This window comes from Pelmatolapia mariae, linkage group LG20 (genome assembly GCF_036321145.2).
Source record: "Pelmatolapia mariae isolate MD_Pm_ZW linkage group LG20, Pm_UMD_F_2, whole genome shotgun sequence".
Taxonomy (NCBI): Eukaryota; Metazoa; Chordata; class Actinopteri; order Cichliformes; family Cichlidae; genus Pelmatolapia; species Pelmatolapia mariae.
This window is the reverse complement of record NC_086244.1, coordinates 39,353,562-39,366,845: the sequence shown is the minus strand read 5'-3', so window position 1 is coordinate 39,366,845 and position 13,284 is coordinate 39,353,562. Positions and strand designations below refer to the sequence as shown.

Sequence of the window (13,284 nt, the reverse complement as noted above, 5' to 3'; positions counted from 1 at the left end):
AAACGAGGTAAGGATGATTCTTTGTCAGCGGCTTCTGGTGAATAGTAACCTTTATCGTTTCCTCCCTCCCCTGTATTACTGGCACAGGGATTGTTAAACGCTCCGGGGCGAACATTTTTAAGCGTGAGTAATGATGGTTGACCCCGCTCCCTTCCCCTCCCTGTCCACCAACCCTCACTTTCCGCTCCACCATTCCTACCCATGCATGGCTTCAGCACCCCTCCCATCAGTGGTGCTGTGCCACAGTGCACTCCTGAGTGAGACCTGGCTCAAAGAATGCCAAATCCTTTTCTGTGACTGTCTGTGATTTTTGTGAGCCTGAAATTAGAAGTTTAAACAGCATTAGAAGTGTAGAAATAGCATTTGAACCACATCTGTAAAAATGCTCCTAATACAAGGGCCTGACCCAGATTCAGTGTTTTTGAGCAGTTCTTACAAAAATATACCTTTTAAAGTGCAAAGGAAGCGTAATGTGGGCCTGAGTCTGGGTCAGTTTTGTGCTTTGAGCAGGTTTCATCTGTTTCTGTGAATTAATGATGTTGAGAAGTGTTAGCAATTGTGGCAATATGGCCATACAATCAAGATAAATACATTTATTTGTATTTTATTTACTCCATAGATAAAGCATAATGGAGCACTACAGGCCCTAAAAATGCAGATTATTTCTTTATATCCACAGCTCCCACTTTGTGCTCCACACTGTTTTTTCTTCCCTTTGACCCCCTCTCTCCTTCATTCTTGTCTTCCATCCAACTTTGCTGTCGTCTAATCCTCTCTGTACTTCAGTGTCTGTGCTGCCAGTGCAGCCTGACTTTACCTCTCCCCACATTCTCATTCTTTCTTTCTCTAAGTTTCTTCTGTGCTCCAGTTCCTGCTTGGCTTAGGTATGCCGAGTATTTCGGCTTTGATGTCCAACTTTTAAGGGACAGCTATCTATGAAGACACTGATGACTGACTGTCAAAGCTGTGTGTAGCAGTAGTTGATGACATAATACAGTATATTACAGATTAGGACAAAATTATTAGGCCACCTATAAAAATTTTATTTTTACATTATTTCCCAAGTTCTGTTAAAACAGAGAAAGGAATTTCCAAATATTCTAGTTTTATTTTAGATGCCTACGCTATCTTAGTTTGCACACAGACAAAATTATAAAAAAAAAAACTACCATGGCCAAAATTATCAGCACCCCGTCATGTTAATAGTGGATTTTGCATCCTTTCTTGCTGAACAGCCTGCAGTTGTTTGTTGTAGTTTTCAACAAGTCTAAAAAATGTCACCAGCCCCATTCTTCTTTGGCGAGTCTCTCAAGCTTCTACATACAGTGGTTCTCTGGGACGGACCTTGGTCTTCAGTCTTGATGGTCTTCACCTCACAGATTTTCAATGGGATTACAGTCAGGGCTTTGTGCAGGTCAGTCATTAATGTTCACCTTGGACGTCTGGAGGTAGTTCTACACCAGGAGTTATGTATGTTTTGGGTCTTTGTGGTGTTGGAAGACAAATCGACGACCCAGACCTAGTTTACCTGCAGACAGCTTGAGGTTCTTCATTCAGTATGAGGACCCAAACGCAGGACTCAAAGATGGGAATTTAACTGAAAACAACAGCTTTATTGCTGGAAATAATTCTTCACAAATATAAAAAACAAAACCGAAAGCAAGGAACTCGAAATATGAACTCAAACCAAAACACTAAGAAACTGGGAAACTAACGGACAGAGACAAACACAGGGCTTAAATACACAAGCAGGACAACGAGAGGATGGGGGAACAGGTGGGAACACAGCTGGGACAAATGAGACATTCATAAAGACGCGGACTAGACACTAAGATGTGGAAACATGACAGACTCGGGAACAGAGGAAACATGGAGCACAGAGACAAAAGTACCTAGGCATGGAATATAGGGACGACGTAGTGACAGAGAACAAAAAAACAGACAAACAAGGAAAACACAATACAGAACAAACCTTCACTAGGGACATGAGACCAGGAACACAGCGGAGGCACAGAAACAGAACAGAAAACCTTAGCAGATGAAGGCATGATGCTAAAATCACTGAACGTAAATATTATAAGCCGTTATGTATGTGATCACAGGTGTAGTATGATGCCACATAATGTCCTGGAGAAGAATGTGGGGACAAAGATGCTTCACTAATGAAACTGGTTAACAAAACCCTTTTGAGTGATGGCAAGTAACAGAACTGATACATAACAGACTGCTTTAGTAAAATATTGGATTTATGTAATCATTTCCTTGCTTTAAAAAATGGGTTGAGCCAAGTGTTAGACTAACAGGTTTCTTTTAGTAGAAAGGACTTGAGAATCTGTTCATGATGAGGGGTCGTATAACTTTTTAAATCAGGATTATCTACTGATTCTAACACTGGAATTTCATACTTTCCTGCTTCTTCTTGGATCATTCATCCTAAAATCACAGCACAAAATGGAAAATTTAAAACTATTTTTGCCATCATACCTTCTTCCTCTCTGCTCTGGCCATAAATAATGACAATTTCTTCTTCTTTTTCCCAACCTAGGTGCCCGATGTGAGGAATGTGCCCCGGGTTATTACGGTAACCCCTCTCAGCCAGGAGGGCGCTGCCAGCTGTGCCAGTGTAACAACAACATAGACATGTCAGACGTGAACGCCTGTGACAGTCAGACCGGAGAGTGTAACAAGTGCCTTTACAACACTGAAGGTCCCAACTGTGGCATCTGCAAGAGCGGCTATTTCGGGGATGCTTCCCGACGAAACTGCAGGAGTGAGAATCACTTTCACTGTGATGCACGTTAGCGATACTTCAGAAATCAAAAGAAATCTTATTTAGCCTTTTTTTTCCCCTTCAGAGTGCACATGTAACTTCCTGGGTACTGAACGCAGTCAGTGTATTGAGCGCGAGGACTGCGTGTGCCAGCGAGCCACAGGCCAGTGCCAGTGTCTGCAAAATGTCGTAGGTCTGGCGTGCGACCACTGCGCCCCCAACCACTGGAACCTGGCCAGTGGGAGGGGCTGTGAACCATGCGGCTGTGATCCTAACAACTCTGTTACCTCTGCGTGTAATGAGGTAGGGAATACTTTGTGTTTTTTAGTGGGAATGCGTTCACTATACAGAGCTCGTGTGACATTATTCTTTTTGTCGTGCAGTTCTCTGGTCAGTGTCAGTGCCGTGATGGCTTTGGAGGGAAGACATGCACAGACTGTCAGGAGAACTTCTGGGGAGACCCCAGGACACAGTGCAGAGGTGTGAGACACAAGAACATGAGAAAACAGTGTTAAAGAGACCAAATGATTTAAAGAGATGAACTCTTGCTGCTCGTGCTTTGAGATTGTTTGCACTCAAGAAAGTATTCTTACAGAATGATAAACACATGCACACAGTGCTGTTAGTTACAATGAGTTTCAAAATAAATGTATTCCATAACTGGACAACAGTCAGTCAGGTTAGTTAGTCAGGTCTCAACAAAAGGAGACTATTTATCCACCTGCACTATTTTCATTTGGCACACTAGCTTTGTTTTGGGACCTCTGTGCTCTTCCAAATGCACACTTGGAAAATAGCAGCAGGACCCAAGCACAGAACACTGTCTGAGAATGTAAACGTTATGATTTAGAGACCCTCTTAAGTATTGTTGTATCCTCTAGGCACTGCTGTACCCTTGACAGGGGTTACTCAGGTGCATCCTTGTGATTTATAGCCTACAGAGAGCAATCTTGAACCTTTTATAACAATTTTGTACCATAAAGTAATATTACAAACATCGACATTATAAAGAAAATGTGATAGTAGAGATTTGTGACTAAGCTTGTCTTTGGTGTGTGGGTGGATTTTGGCAGTAAGAGCTTTGTTATTGTGGAAATTTTGAGGGGCTATATGCAATATTGTACACGAATACATTTGCATTGTTTTAAGCTAATATGCAGTTATGTATAAAATAACGTACACCTTCTCTGAATTCAAATTCAGCTGAAAGATTTTTATGTATCGGTTATGTATGTTTTGGGAGTTTGGTGGTCGGCAGCATCCAGCTGTGTGCTACCACAAGGAGGAATGACATCATCACTAATCTGTGAGAAGTAATTTTTTCATGCCCATCAACCAGGTAAGGGTTATAACACCATTTCCAAACAATTTGAAGTTCATCATCCTACAGACAGAAACTTGTTCACAAGTAGAAAACAGTGAAGAAACCTATCATTCTTCCCAGCATGGACATTCCAACAAATTTAGCCCAAGGCCAGACTGTACAATTCTCAGACAGACTACAAAAAACCCAAGAGCTTTGTCTTAGACTCTAGAAGTCTGACTTTGTGTTTTAAACGTTAAAGTTCATGACAGTAGAACTGGAAAAAGACTGATTAAGTATGGCTTGTTTGGAAGGGCTGCCAAGAGAAAGCTTCTTGTGTCTTTAAGAAAGTAGAGAAAGAAAATAAGAGCTTCTCGTGTGCCGTGTTCATCCAGCATCAGGTGAAGACTCACAGAAGCTAATATGGTGCTGCTAGACTAGCTCCGGTTGTTCTCTACTAACTATCCTCTCATTTTCTCCCCTATAGCATGTGACTGTGACTGGCGTGGGATTGAGACCTCTCAGTGCAACCGAGTGACAGGCCACTGCGTTTGTCAGCAGGGAGTGTCGGGTGTCCGCTGTGACCAGTGTGCCAGAGGCTTTTCTGGCCAGTTCCCCAACTGCCAGCCCTGTCACCAGTGTTTTGGGGACTGGGATCGCATTGTGCAGGTTCAGCTTTAATGCAGGGGAGGATGGATCTAATCCTTGAATCATTGATTGATTAGGTGTCAACCCCAATCTTTTGTTTCTCTTTCTTGTCATTACCAGGACTTGGGAGCGCGCACAAAGGCTCTTGCAGAGCGTGCCCATGAGATTCAGACCACTGGGCTTATTGGACCCTATGAGAAAGCCTTTAAAGACCTGGAGGTGAAGCTGGCACAAGCTCAGGACATTGTCACTGCACGCAATGCCACTGCTGCAGCTGTCACTACCCTAATGGAGCTTATTGAAGATCTTAGGTAAAGCAGATTCATCTGCAGTTATTTTATCGCTTAACTTAGCTAATAGTTTCAGCATAAACCCTTATCTTCCTTATCATGCTCAGTTCCAGCTCCATAGTTTTATTCTTTGACTCGACTTTCATAGCTTTGCATCCAGAGTGCCTTAGTCCACCCTGTGTCTGAGTTAAGTATTTCTGGCTCCTTTCACCTTATTATTATTCTGACTGGTAGCAACCTGTAAACAGAAGGTCTGGCAAAGTGGTGGGCGGAGCCTCTCTTCTCACAAAATAGAGTTGTGTGCCTGAGATGACCATATTAGGAACATCTGCTCTCACATGCAGGACCAGCAGTAGAAATAAAAAAACCTTTTGATCAAGGACTTTTTATCATATCTTTTGCCAGATCAAATAGCAATACAACATAATCAAACATCATTAACATATTTACTCAGGAGAAGAGATGGCAATCATGGGACGCCTTGAACAGCGATACAGTGTATATTTTAGAACAAGTCTAAAAAGTTTATTCCGCAATCTATGTCGCTATACAGATAACCAAAGCATGTGCATTAGTGTGGCTGGGGCCCCTCTGCAGTCATATTTAGGATCCAGTTCTATATGAATTTTTGATAACTTGTCCTTAGACCAATGAAGATGATGTGCGCCTTTAAACTGTGCTGCAGAATGTCTAAGGCACACTGTACAGGTTTAAATCCTTCTTATACTTTTTTTCCCATTTGGGTCCAGAGTCAGTTTCCCATTTCAAGATCATCTCTTCCCCTTTTTACAACAGCGCTTTTTTGTAAGTTATGGTCTTTATAGATTTTTAATCACCATTTGACGTCTCCGGAGTACGTGGCAGGGATCATTTTCTGTGAAAGAAAGGATATGCTGCGAAACACCATTTGGTTAGATGATGGCAACACCAACCCTTTATGTGAACATCTGGGGTAAATGGGATTAATTTAGCAAAATTAATAACCAGCTTCATCTGACTGTTTATCCTGATCCCCAGTGTTAGAGTAAGTGAATAAAGATAATGATAAGATACACTGTTGAACTTGCCCTGATCAGTTGAAGTGTATTGAGAGAAGTATACATCCTACTCATTTGTTTGTCTCATGTGAAGCAGGCATGTGGTTGGCTGGAAATGGACCCAGAATGCAGAACTCAGCAGACGAATGTTAAACTCAAAATCACAATTTTATTGCTGGCAAAATGTGACGCAGGGACTGGGGATAAACAAACATGGATATATGACTGACTGGGGAGACAAAACGATGAAACACAGAAGATTATGGGAACAGGAAGGGATAAATACAGGGACAGGACTACAGATGTGTTAGATTGATTAGACAGTGAAAGCAGACAGACACGGGGACATGAGCGGGGAGACAGAAAGGATAACAAAGCATGGAGACTAAACAGACGCTGATGACAAGAAACAGAGACGAGACTAGGAACAGACTGGACACGAGAGGGAACTAACGTAACAAAACAAGAACCTTGAACTAGAAATAACAAACTCAGGTGCGCTAGAGAATACTAAACTCAACATTAACTAATATAAAACTTGAATGTAAACATTTCATAAATCCAAAGGAATGAGTAAGAGTCCAGAACAAATTCAAAAACTGAGTTGAAGACCCAGGACCATGACATTTTTTTGATTTGATTTGAAATCTTATCAACATATATGACATTTTTGAGCCAAACATATTTTATATATACAAATCCTACAGTGATTTTAGTCAAGTATCAAAGGCTTCATCAGTTACAGAAGGGCTAAAGATGTTTGTTTGTTTTTTACTGATGCAGCAAACCAGGAAAGAAAAAACAACTTTCAGAAACTGAGATTTGTCTGTGGATACAGATGTTACAGATGTTTGTCTTTCTCACCAGAGCACAGATTGGTGAGACCACTGATACCTTAAACAGTCTTGAGGGAGAATTAACCATCGTGCAGGACAGCAACTCAGAGGCAAGCAAGGAGCTGAGTGCTCTGGAAAGAGAGGCCAAAGAGCTTAACCTCACTTCAGAGCAGCTGCACCACCAGCTGGATATCCTTAAAAACTCCAACTTCTTAGGTGAGAAAACTGTGTTGATTTAAATTTCTGTCTAATAAAATGTAAGAATATTTTTTTTGCATAATTCCCTCATCTACCTCCCATTTTTCACTCCAATCAGAAATAACATCAGCATCTCATCTAATATGTTTCTTAAAGGGGCGTATGACAGCATCCTTAGCTCCTACAACAGGTCTCGCGATGCAGAGAGGCGGGCTAATGAGTCAACCACCACCAAACCCAGTACAGTCAGCCAGTCTGCAGACACACGCCGCCGCACTGAACGCCTCATTGCTGCAAAGAAAGACGACTTCAACCGTAAAAATGCTGCAAACAAGCGTGCTCTGGGAGAGCTCAACACCAAAACACAGGGCTTGGAAATGAAGAAGCTCAACGAGAAGGTTTGTTTTATTCATTATTGTTCTTGTTTAGCTGTCTGCACTCATATAGTTTCATATTTACTCATATTTATTTTGTAGGTGACATAAATTGAGGCTCTATCCACTGTGGATTAGAGGAGTACCTGAGTCCTGCACATATACTTGCAATATCCATACCAGTGAAATTACATTTGCATTCATACCAACAGGTTTGTGGTGCCCCAGGTGATGCCCCCTGTGCAGAAAGCCCCTGTGGGGGTGCAGGTTGCCGTGATGATGAGGGGAAGCGTCATTGTGGAGGCCTGAACTGTAACGGTGCTGTGGCAGTAGCTGACAGTGCCCTGGAGAGAGCCAGACATGCAGAGAGGGAGCTGAACAAAGCTATGAAGGAAGTGGAGGGACTCTTTACTAAGGTATGAGAGTATATGCAGATCTATAGATGAGATGGGTGTGTGTGTGTGTGTGTGTGTGTGTGTGTGTGTGTGTGTGTGTGTACGGGTTCGTACTATCCTGGTGGGGACCAAAATCTGACTTTTACTATCCTGGTGGGGACTTTCTGCACCGTGGGGACCAAAATCCAGGTCCCCTCGGGGTTGAAAGCAATTTTCACACTCAAAATGCGGTTTTACTGTCAGGGTTACAATTAGGTTATGGTTAGGTTTAGGGTAAGGGTTAGGGTTAGGCATTCATTTTTAATGGTTAGGGTTAGGGTAAGGGGCTAGGGAAAGCATTATGTCAATGGGATGTCCCCACGAGGATAGCAAACCAGACATGTGTGTGTGTGTGTGTGTGTGTGAGTGTGAAACGGGTTTTCACAGGACTCTGGATTCCTGCAAAAAACGAATTACTTCTAGCAGTATCTGGAAGTATAGGCTTTATTTGTAGTTGAATGACTTTATCACTCTGACACATCAATGTGGAGGAATTTTTAACCACCCTTCTCTGTCACAAGGCTTGCATCCCTATCCCCAAATATTAACATTAAGAGCTTGGGTCAGTTCTGTGTCTGACCAGTTAGCTCAGTAGGTTGAGAAACAGACAGAAGTGTGAGGAGCTTGCAGAAGGTGATTTCTATAGTGAGACACTTCGCTTGATTTTCAGAGAATTGAGGTTACTCTAGTAACCAAACATTTTGATTGCACCCACAGTAATAAGTGCAGTTGTAAATCTCCCTATCAAAGATATAAACATTTGTGTCTTTATCCAGGTGGCAGAGGCTAAAACACAGGCAGAGGAGGCTAAGGGTAAAGCCAAGGCAGCTCTGGATAAAGCCGCCACTACCAAGAACAAAGTGGAGCGTTCCAACAATGACCTGAGAGACCTCATCAAACAGATCAGGGACTTTCTCACACGTAATCTTTAAAAGATTTATTTATTGATCACTGAAACCTTGTTGAATATTGATGTTACCTGATAATCTAGCCTCCTAATAATCCTGATATATCTCTCTCAGAGGAAGGCGCAGACCCAGACAGTATTGAGGCAGTGGCAAACCGTGTGTTGGAGCTCTCCATTCCTGCTTCACCCATTCAAATCAAGCATCTCGCTGATGAAATCAAGGAGCGGGTCCACAGCCTTTCAAATGTGGATGCCATCCTGCAGCAGACGCAGGATGACGTCCGCAAGGCCGAACAACTGCTGCTGGATGCCAAAAGGACGAGGTAGTTAGATTTAAAACTGTATTATAATGTATCGGTATAGAATTATTTGTGCTACTTGCAGTCATTAATGCTTCATTGTTGTGAAGGCATCATGCTGAGGGGGTGAAGACGACAGCAGAGACAGTGGAACAGGCCTTGGTGGATGCTAAGAATGCCCAGACTTCAGCAGAGAAAGCCATAACAAAAGCCAAAGCTGACATTGGGGAGACTAAAAAACGGCTGACAGAGGTTAGCAAAAATTCATAACACTTAATGTATATTGTGGGCATTGCCTGTATACAAAAGATGGATGTAGTCGCTGTGACATCTCTCATTGGTTTTTGATTCCTAGTTATAAAGTTTCAGTGTTAGTATTTTGACCAACATCATGTTAGTTTTTTAGAGCCCAAAATTGCTGTATATGGATGAAAGGGGTTGAGTGCTAAATTATCAGCTAATTAGCAAGCTTCTTTAGCTAGCTGCATACATAATCTGTATGGATATAATGCACACACTGGTATACTGGTCTCATTTGCTAAATGTTATTCTTACTGAATCCAACATGATGTTAATTTGATTAATGATGCTCAACATTACTGACAAAAAAGATGATAAAACAGCGTCGCTTTGGGATGGGCCTACTGTGTGACAAGTCCCTACTGTAAGAGCAGAGCCGTGGCCTTGGTTTCACTGTCATTTCTGCTCCTCACTAGTCACATTTCAAAGCACAAATATGGCGATGATTAAAACTTCAAATGCCTTTGTGTACTTATATGTACAGTTATCTTAAAGCACTTTCATTCCAGTGGTCAGTAGAACACAAAAACCTCATGTTTAGTGCCCAAATAAAAACAAAAAAGAAAGTTTGAAAATTTTGCAGACTTTGTCCCAAAGAAAAGTTTAAAAGGTTTTCTTCCGTAAAGGTCATATTTCCACTACTTTATTTGTTATTGCAGAATCTCTCTGGTCAGTGGCTGTGAGCCACAGTAGAGCTTAACTGAACAACAGGTCATTTCTTTAAGCATTTTACATAAAAAATATAGTTTAGGAAGTTAAGAGTTGTTTCTGTTGGACAGCTTCCTTTTTCAGCAGGCAAAAACAAAACAAAAAAAACAAACTAGATTTTAATGACCATAATTATAAAAGATAAATATACATATCACAGTGTTTTGTTTATAGCATGTTTCTGCTGCCCCCTAGTGGTTATAAAATACGTAACCATAAATTAAAAGAGGTTTTTTGTTTGGCTTTTTTTTCATCCGTGAAATTTCAGGGACCAAAACATATGCAAGCTGATCAACATGCTTAGAGAAATTACTTTCACATAAGGGATAATGACAGTTATCCCAGTTAGATAACGTTAATTTCAATTCAGAAAGAACTTTACTTCTTTTACCCACTCTACGCAGATTGAGTCAGAAACATCTGATGGTGAGATGAACCTTAATGATGCCGTGGCCCGCCTCAACACACTGAGACGTGAGATCAATGCCTTGAAGACCAAACGTGCCAGCAACAGCATGGCAGCTGCCCGAGCTGAAGAGACAGCTACCATGGCACGAGACAAGGCAAATGAAGCCAAGCAGGTGTGTGTGTGTGTGTGTGTGTTTGTGTTTGTGTGTGCTTCATAACAACCAGACATGGCTGTTATAAAAGAAGATGTCTTCTGTCTTTCTGCGCAGATTCTGGATGGTCAGTTGACAGATAAATACAATGAGGTACAGCAGCGGGTTGACACTAAAGCCAAGGCTGTGCAGGATGCCAAGAAAAGGGCAGAGAGACTCAGAGATGAAGCCAAGGAACTTCTGAAAGATGCCCAGAAAAAGCTACAGAGGCTTGCAGGTACTTATTAATGTCTGTGTGTGTCTGGAGGACAAAAGCAGATAGTTGCAAAGAAACAGTTGATGCAATACAGTTATCAAATTTTGTCTAAATTATGTCAATCTTGACTTGTAGGCAACATGTGTACATTTTTAAAATGTGTGGTGACTGACAACACTCTAAGAATACAAGTCTTTAAACGACATTAATACAACGAAATGATCAGTTATGAAAAGAATAACGTGGACAAAAGGCAAATAAACCTTACCAAACAGAAGACATTAGTACTTGTGTAAATATATACACTATATTTGATATAAACATGACTTTTCAAAGACTATCATACCTGCTCAACATATTCACATACTCAGATCAAATCAGCAGAGAACTTCAGTATATTAAGCTGACAACTTTTGCTCCACAATTATTAACTGAATTTAGAACATTCATTGAAGCAAAAAAAATCAAAATTGTTATTAATTAAATTAAATATGGTGTGATTAATTTTGATAAAATTAACATTTTAAATGTCACACTGTTCCTTCCAGGCTAAATTCTGTGTCGATCATAACATTCCCATTATGATTGACACATTCATTCATAACATTTCTCTTTCTTAAAAATCTATGTAAAATACTTGAGTTGTGGCCTTTTTGGTTGCAAAGCAATAAAATACAAATCTAAAATTCATCTAAGAGCATCAGTCGGTTTCGTGGCAACAGAATAGATATTTAGCTTTATTTGGCTGTCATTCCTTATCATGTGAATACTAAATGAAGAACATGTATATGACTGAAAACATTTGGGTCCTACAATTGGTCCCTGAGGAACTCCAAATGTTAATTCACAGTGTTTTAAAAACAGTCTAAAATTGAGACTGAGAACATTTTTCCAGATACTCCAGATTAGATATTTTGTGTGTTTAAAAGCCAAGACCCGATCAGCTAATGTCTCGCTGTGTAACCATTCCTGAAATGTCTGGATTCTGCAGAGTTGGAAAAAAACTATGAGGAAAACCAGAAGAAACTGGAGGGGAAGGCTCGTCAGCTAGACGGTTTGGAGGACAAGATGAAAAGCATCCTCCATGACATCAACAAACAGATCCAGATCTACAACACGTGTCAGTAACTCACCACTCAAAGTCAAAAAGAAAGAAGTCCGCCATCGTCTCCGTCTGCCACTTCCTTCAGATACAGTTACACGTCAAAACAATAAACGCAACAAAAAATAAAGTCACTCCAGAAGTGAATGTGCATTTTTGTCTCCAAATGTTCCTGATTTGTCAGTGTTTGCAATGGTTGCTATCATATTGACATAAATAAAGGTTGTCTGATGTCATGTTTTATTTCTGATTCAAATTCAAGCACAATATGTTTGCATTTATTACTGCAAATAAGATCACATGTATATGTTAAAATGTGTGATTTCAATTATAAAAACAATGTAAGTTATATATTTTAAATCATTTTAAATTATAATGTTTTCCCTTTATTTACCATGTGATGGTGTAGCTGTAGTTAGGTGGTCCAGGCCTTAACCATTAACCATTGTCTTCTCTTATTGAATGTAGATGAAGTTGCAATCAGTGGTCACATTTTTCTCTTAAGTATTATTTTGTTATTTTGCTTTTTAAATTAGAACAAAATCCTCAGAGGAAGGAGCAAACAGAGCCGTGTAGTTGTAATAAGAACCTTTATTATATATATATCTATATAAAACTGTCCAATGAAGCACAGATGAAGTGTGAGTCAGGAATCCAGTTACCGTGTTTGTCTTCAAGCAAAATAACAGGGAAACAAGTCATAAGCATTTATATGTGGAAAAATAATGAACTGTTTGTCTCTGCTGCCTGGAGTAGGAGGGTGGCTGTATACTGAATGTTAAGAATTGCAACCAAATGCCAAACCGGTGCTGCACAGATTGTGAATGTTTATCACACATACTGTGATGGAGCTTGGAGCATCTGCAGTTATTGTTTATTGAAGTGACATAGTAATAAGCGATGTGTAGTATGCTGTTTAATTGTGCCTTACATTGCCAGTATCATACATTCTTTTACTATTTGCATGCCAATTTGTTTTTTGTTTTTTTTCTAGGTGTAACAGATGATTTTGGTACACCTAGAAGCTGCAGCCAAATGATTGATAACTGCTTAACAAAATGAAAATACCAAAAGTAACCTTTGTAAAGTTTTAAAGTGTACAGTTTGGTGAATGAATAACTTTTAAAAAATCTGTGTACATGTTTGTTTGTTTGTTTTTTCATTACATTTATCACAAAGCAGAATGATTTGAAGTTTCCACGTTTTCTAACCGTGCTGTCTTGTGGCTCCAATGTGCATGGGGTTTGCAGTGGTGCAAGATG

The 13,284-nt window shown here is 40.4% G+C and overlaps 1 protein-coding gene across 2 annotated transcripts in view; it reads left to right on the top strand.

The window, feature by feature from the left end:
• The window catches only part of lamb2 (laminin, beta 2 (laminin S)), a 54,713-nt gene extending 41,578 nt beyond the window's left edge, over positions 1 to 13,135 (top strand). Inside the window, exons 22-36 of one of the 2 annotated variants that reach the window (XM_063463889.1) lie at positions 88 to 123; positions 2,546 to 2,770; positions 2,856 to 3,073; positions 3,154 to 3,250; positions 4,561 to 4,742; positions 4,842 to 5,032; positions 6,916 to 7,100; positions 7,239 to 7,480; positions 7,669 to 7,872; positions 8,667 to 8,811; positions 8,913 to 9,120; positions 9,207 to 9,348; positions 10,509 to 10,685; positions 10,782 to 10,941; positions 11,912 to 13,135. In XM_063463889.1, coding sequence (XP_063319959.1) covers positions 88 to 123; positions 2,546 to 2,770; positions 2,856 to 3,073; positions 3,154 to 3,250; positions 4,561 to 4,742; positions 4,842 to 5,032; positions 6,916 to 7,100; positions 7,239 to 7,480; positions 7,669 to 7,872; positions 8,667 to 8,811; positions 8,913 to 9,120; positions 9,207 to 9,348; positions 10,509 to 10,685; positions 10,782 to 10,941; positions 11,912 to 12,048 — 2,549 coding nt within the window. In that variant the 3' untranslated portion in view covers positions 12,049 to 13,135. The remainder of the gene's footprint in view (positions 1 to 87; positions 124 to 2,545; positions 2,771 to 2,855; positions 3,074 to 3,153; positions 3,251 to 4,560; positions 4,743 to 4,841; positions 5,033 to 6,915; positions 7,101 to 7,238; positions 7,481 to 7,668; positions 7,873 to 8,666; positions 8,812 to 8,912; positions 9,121 to 9,206; positions 9,349 to 10,508; positions 10,686 to 10,781; positions 10,942 to 11,911) is intronic. The other variant, XM_063463891.1, reaches the window with a different exon arrangement.
• The last annotated feature ends 149 nt before the right edge of the window (positions 13,136 to 13,284 follow it).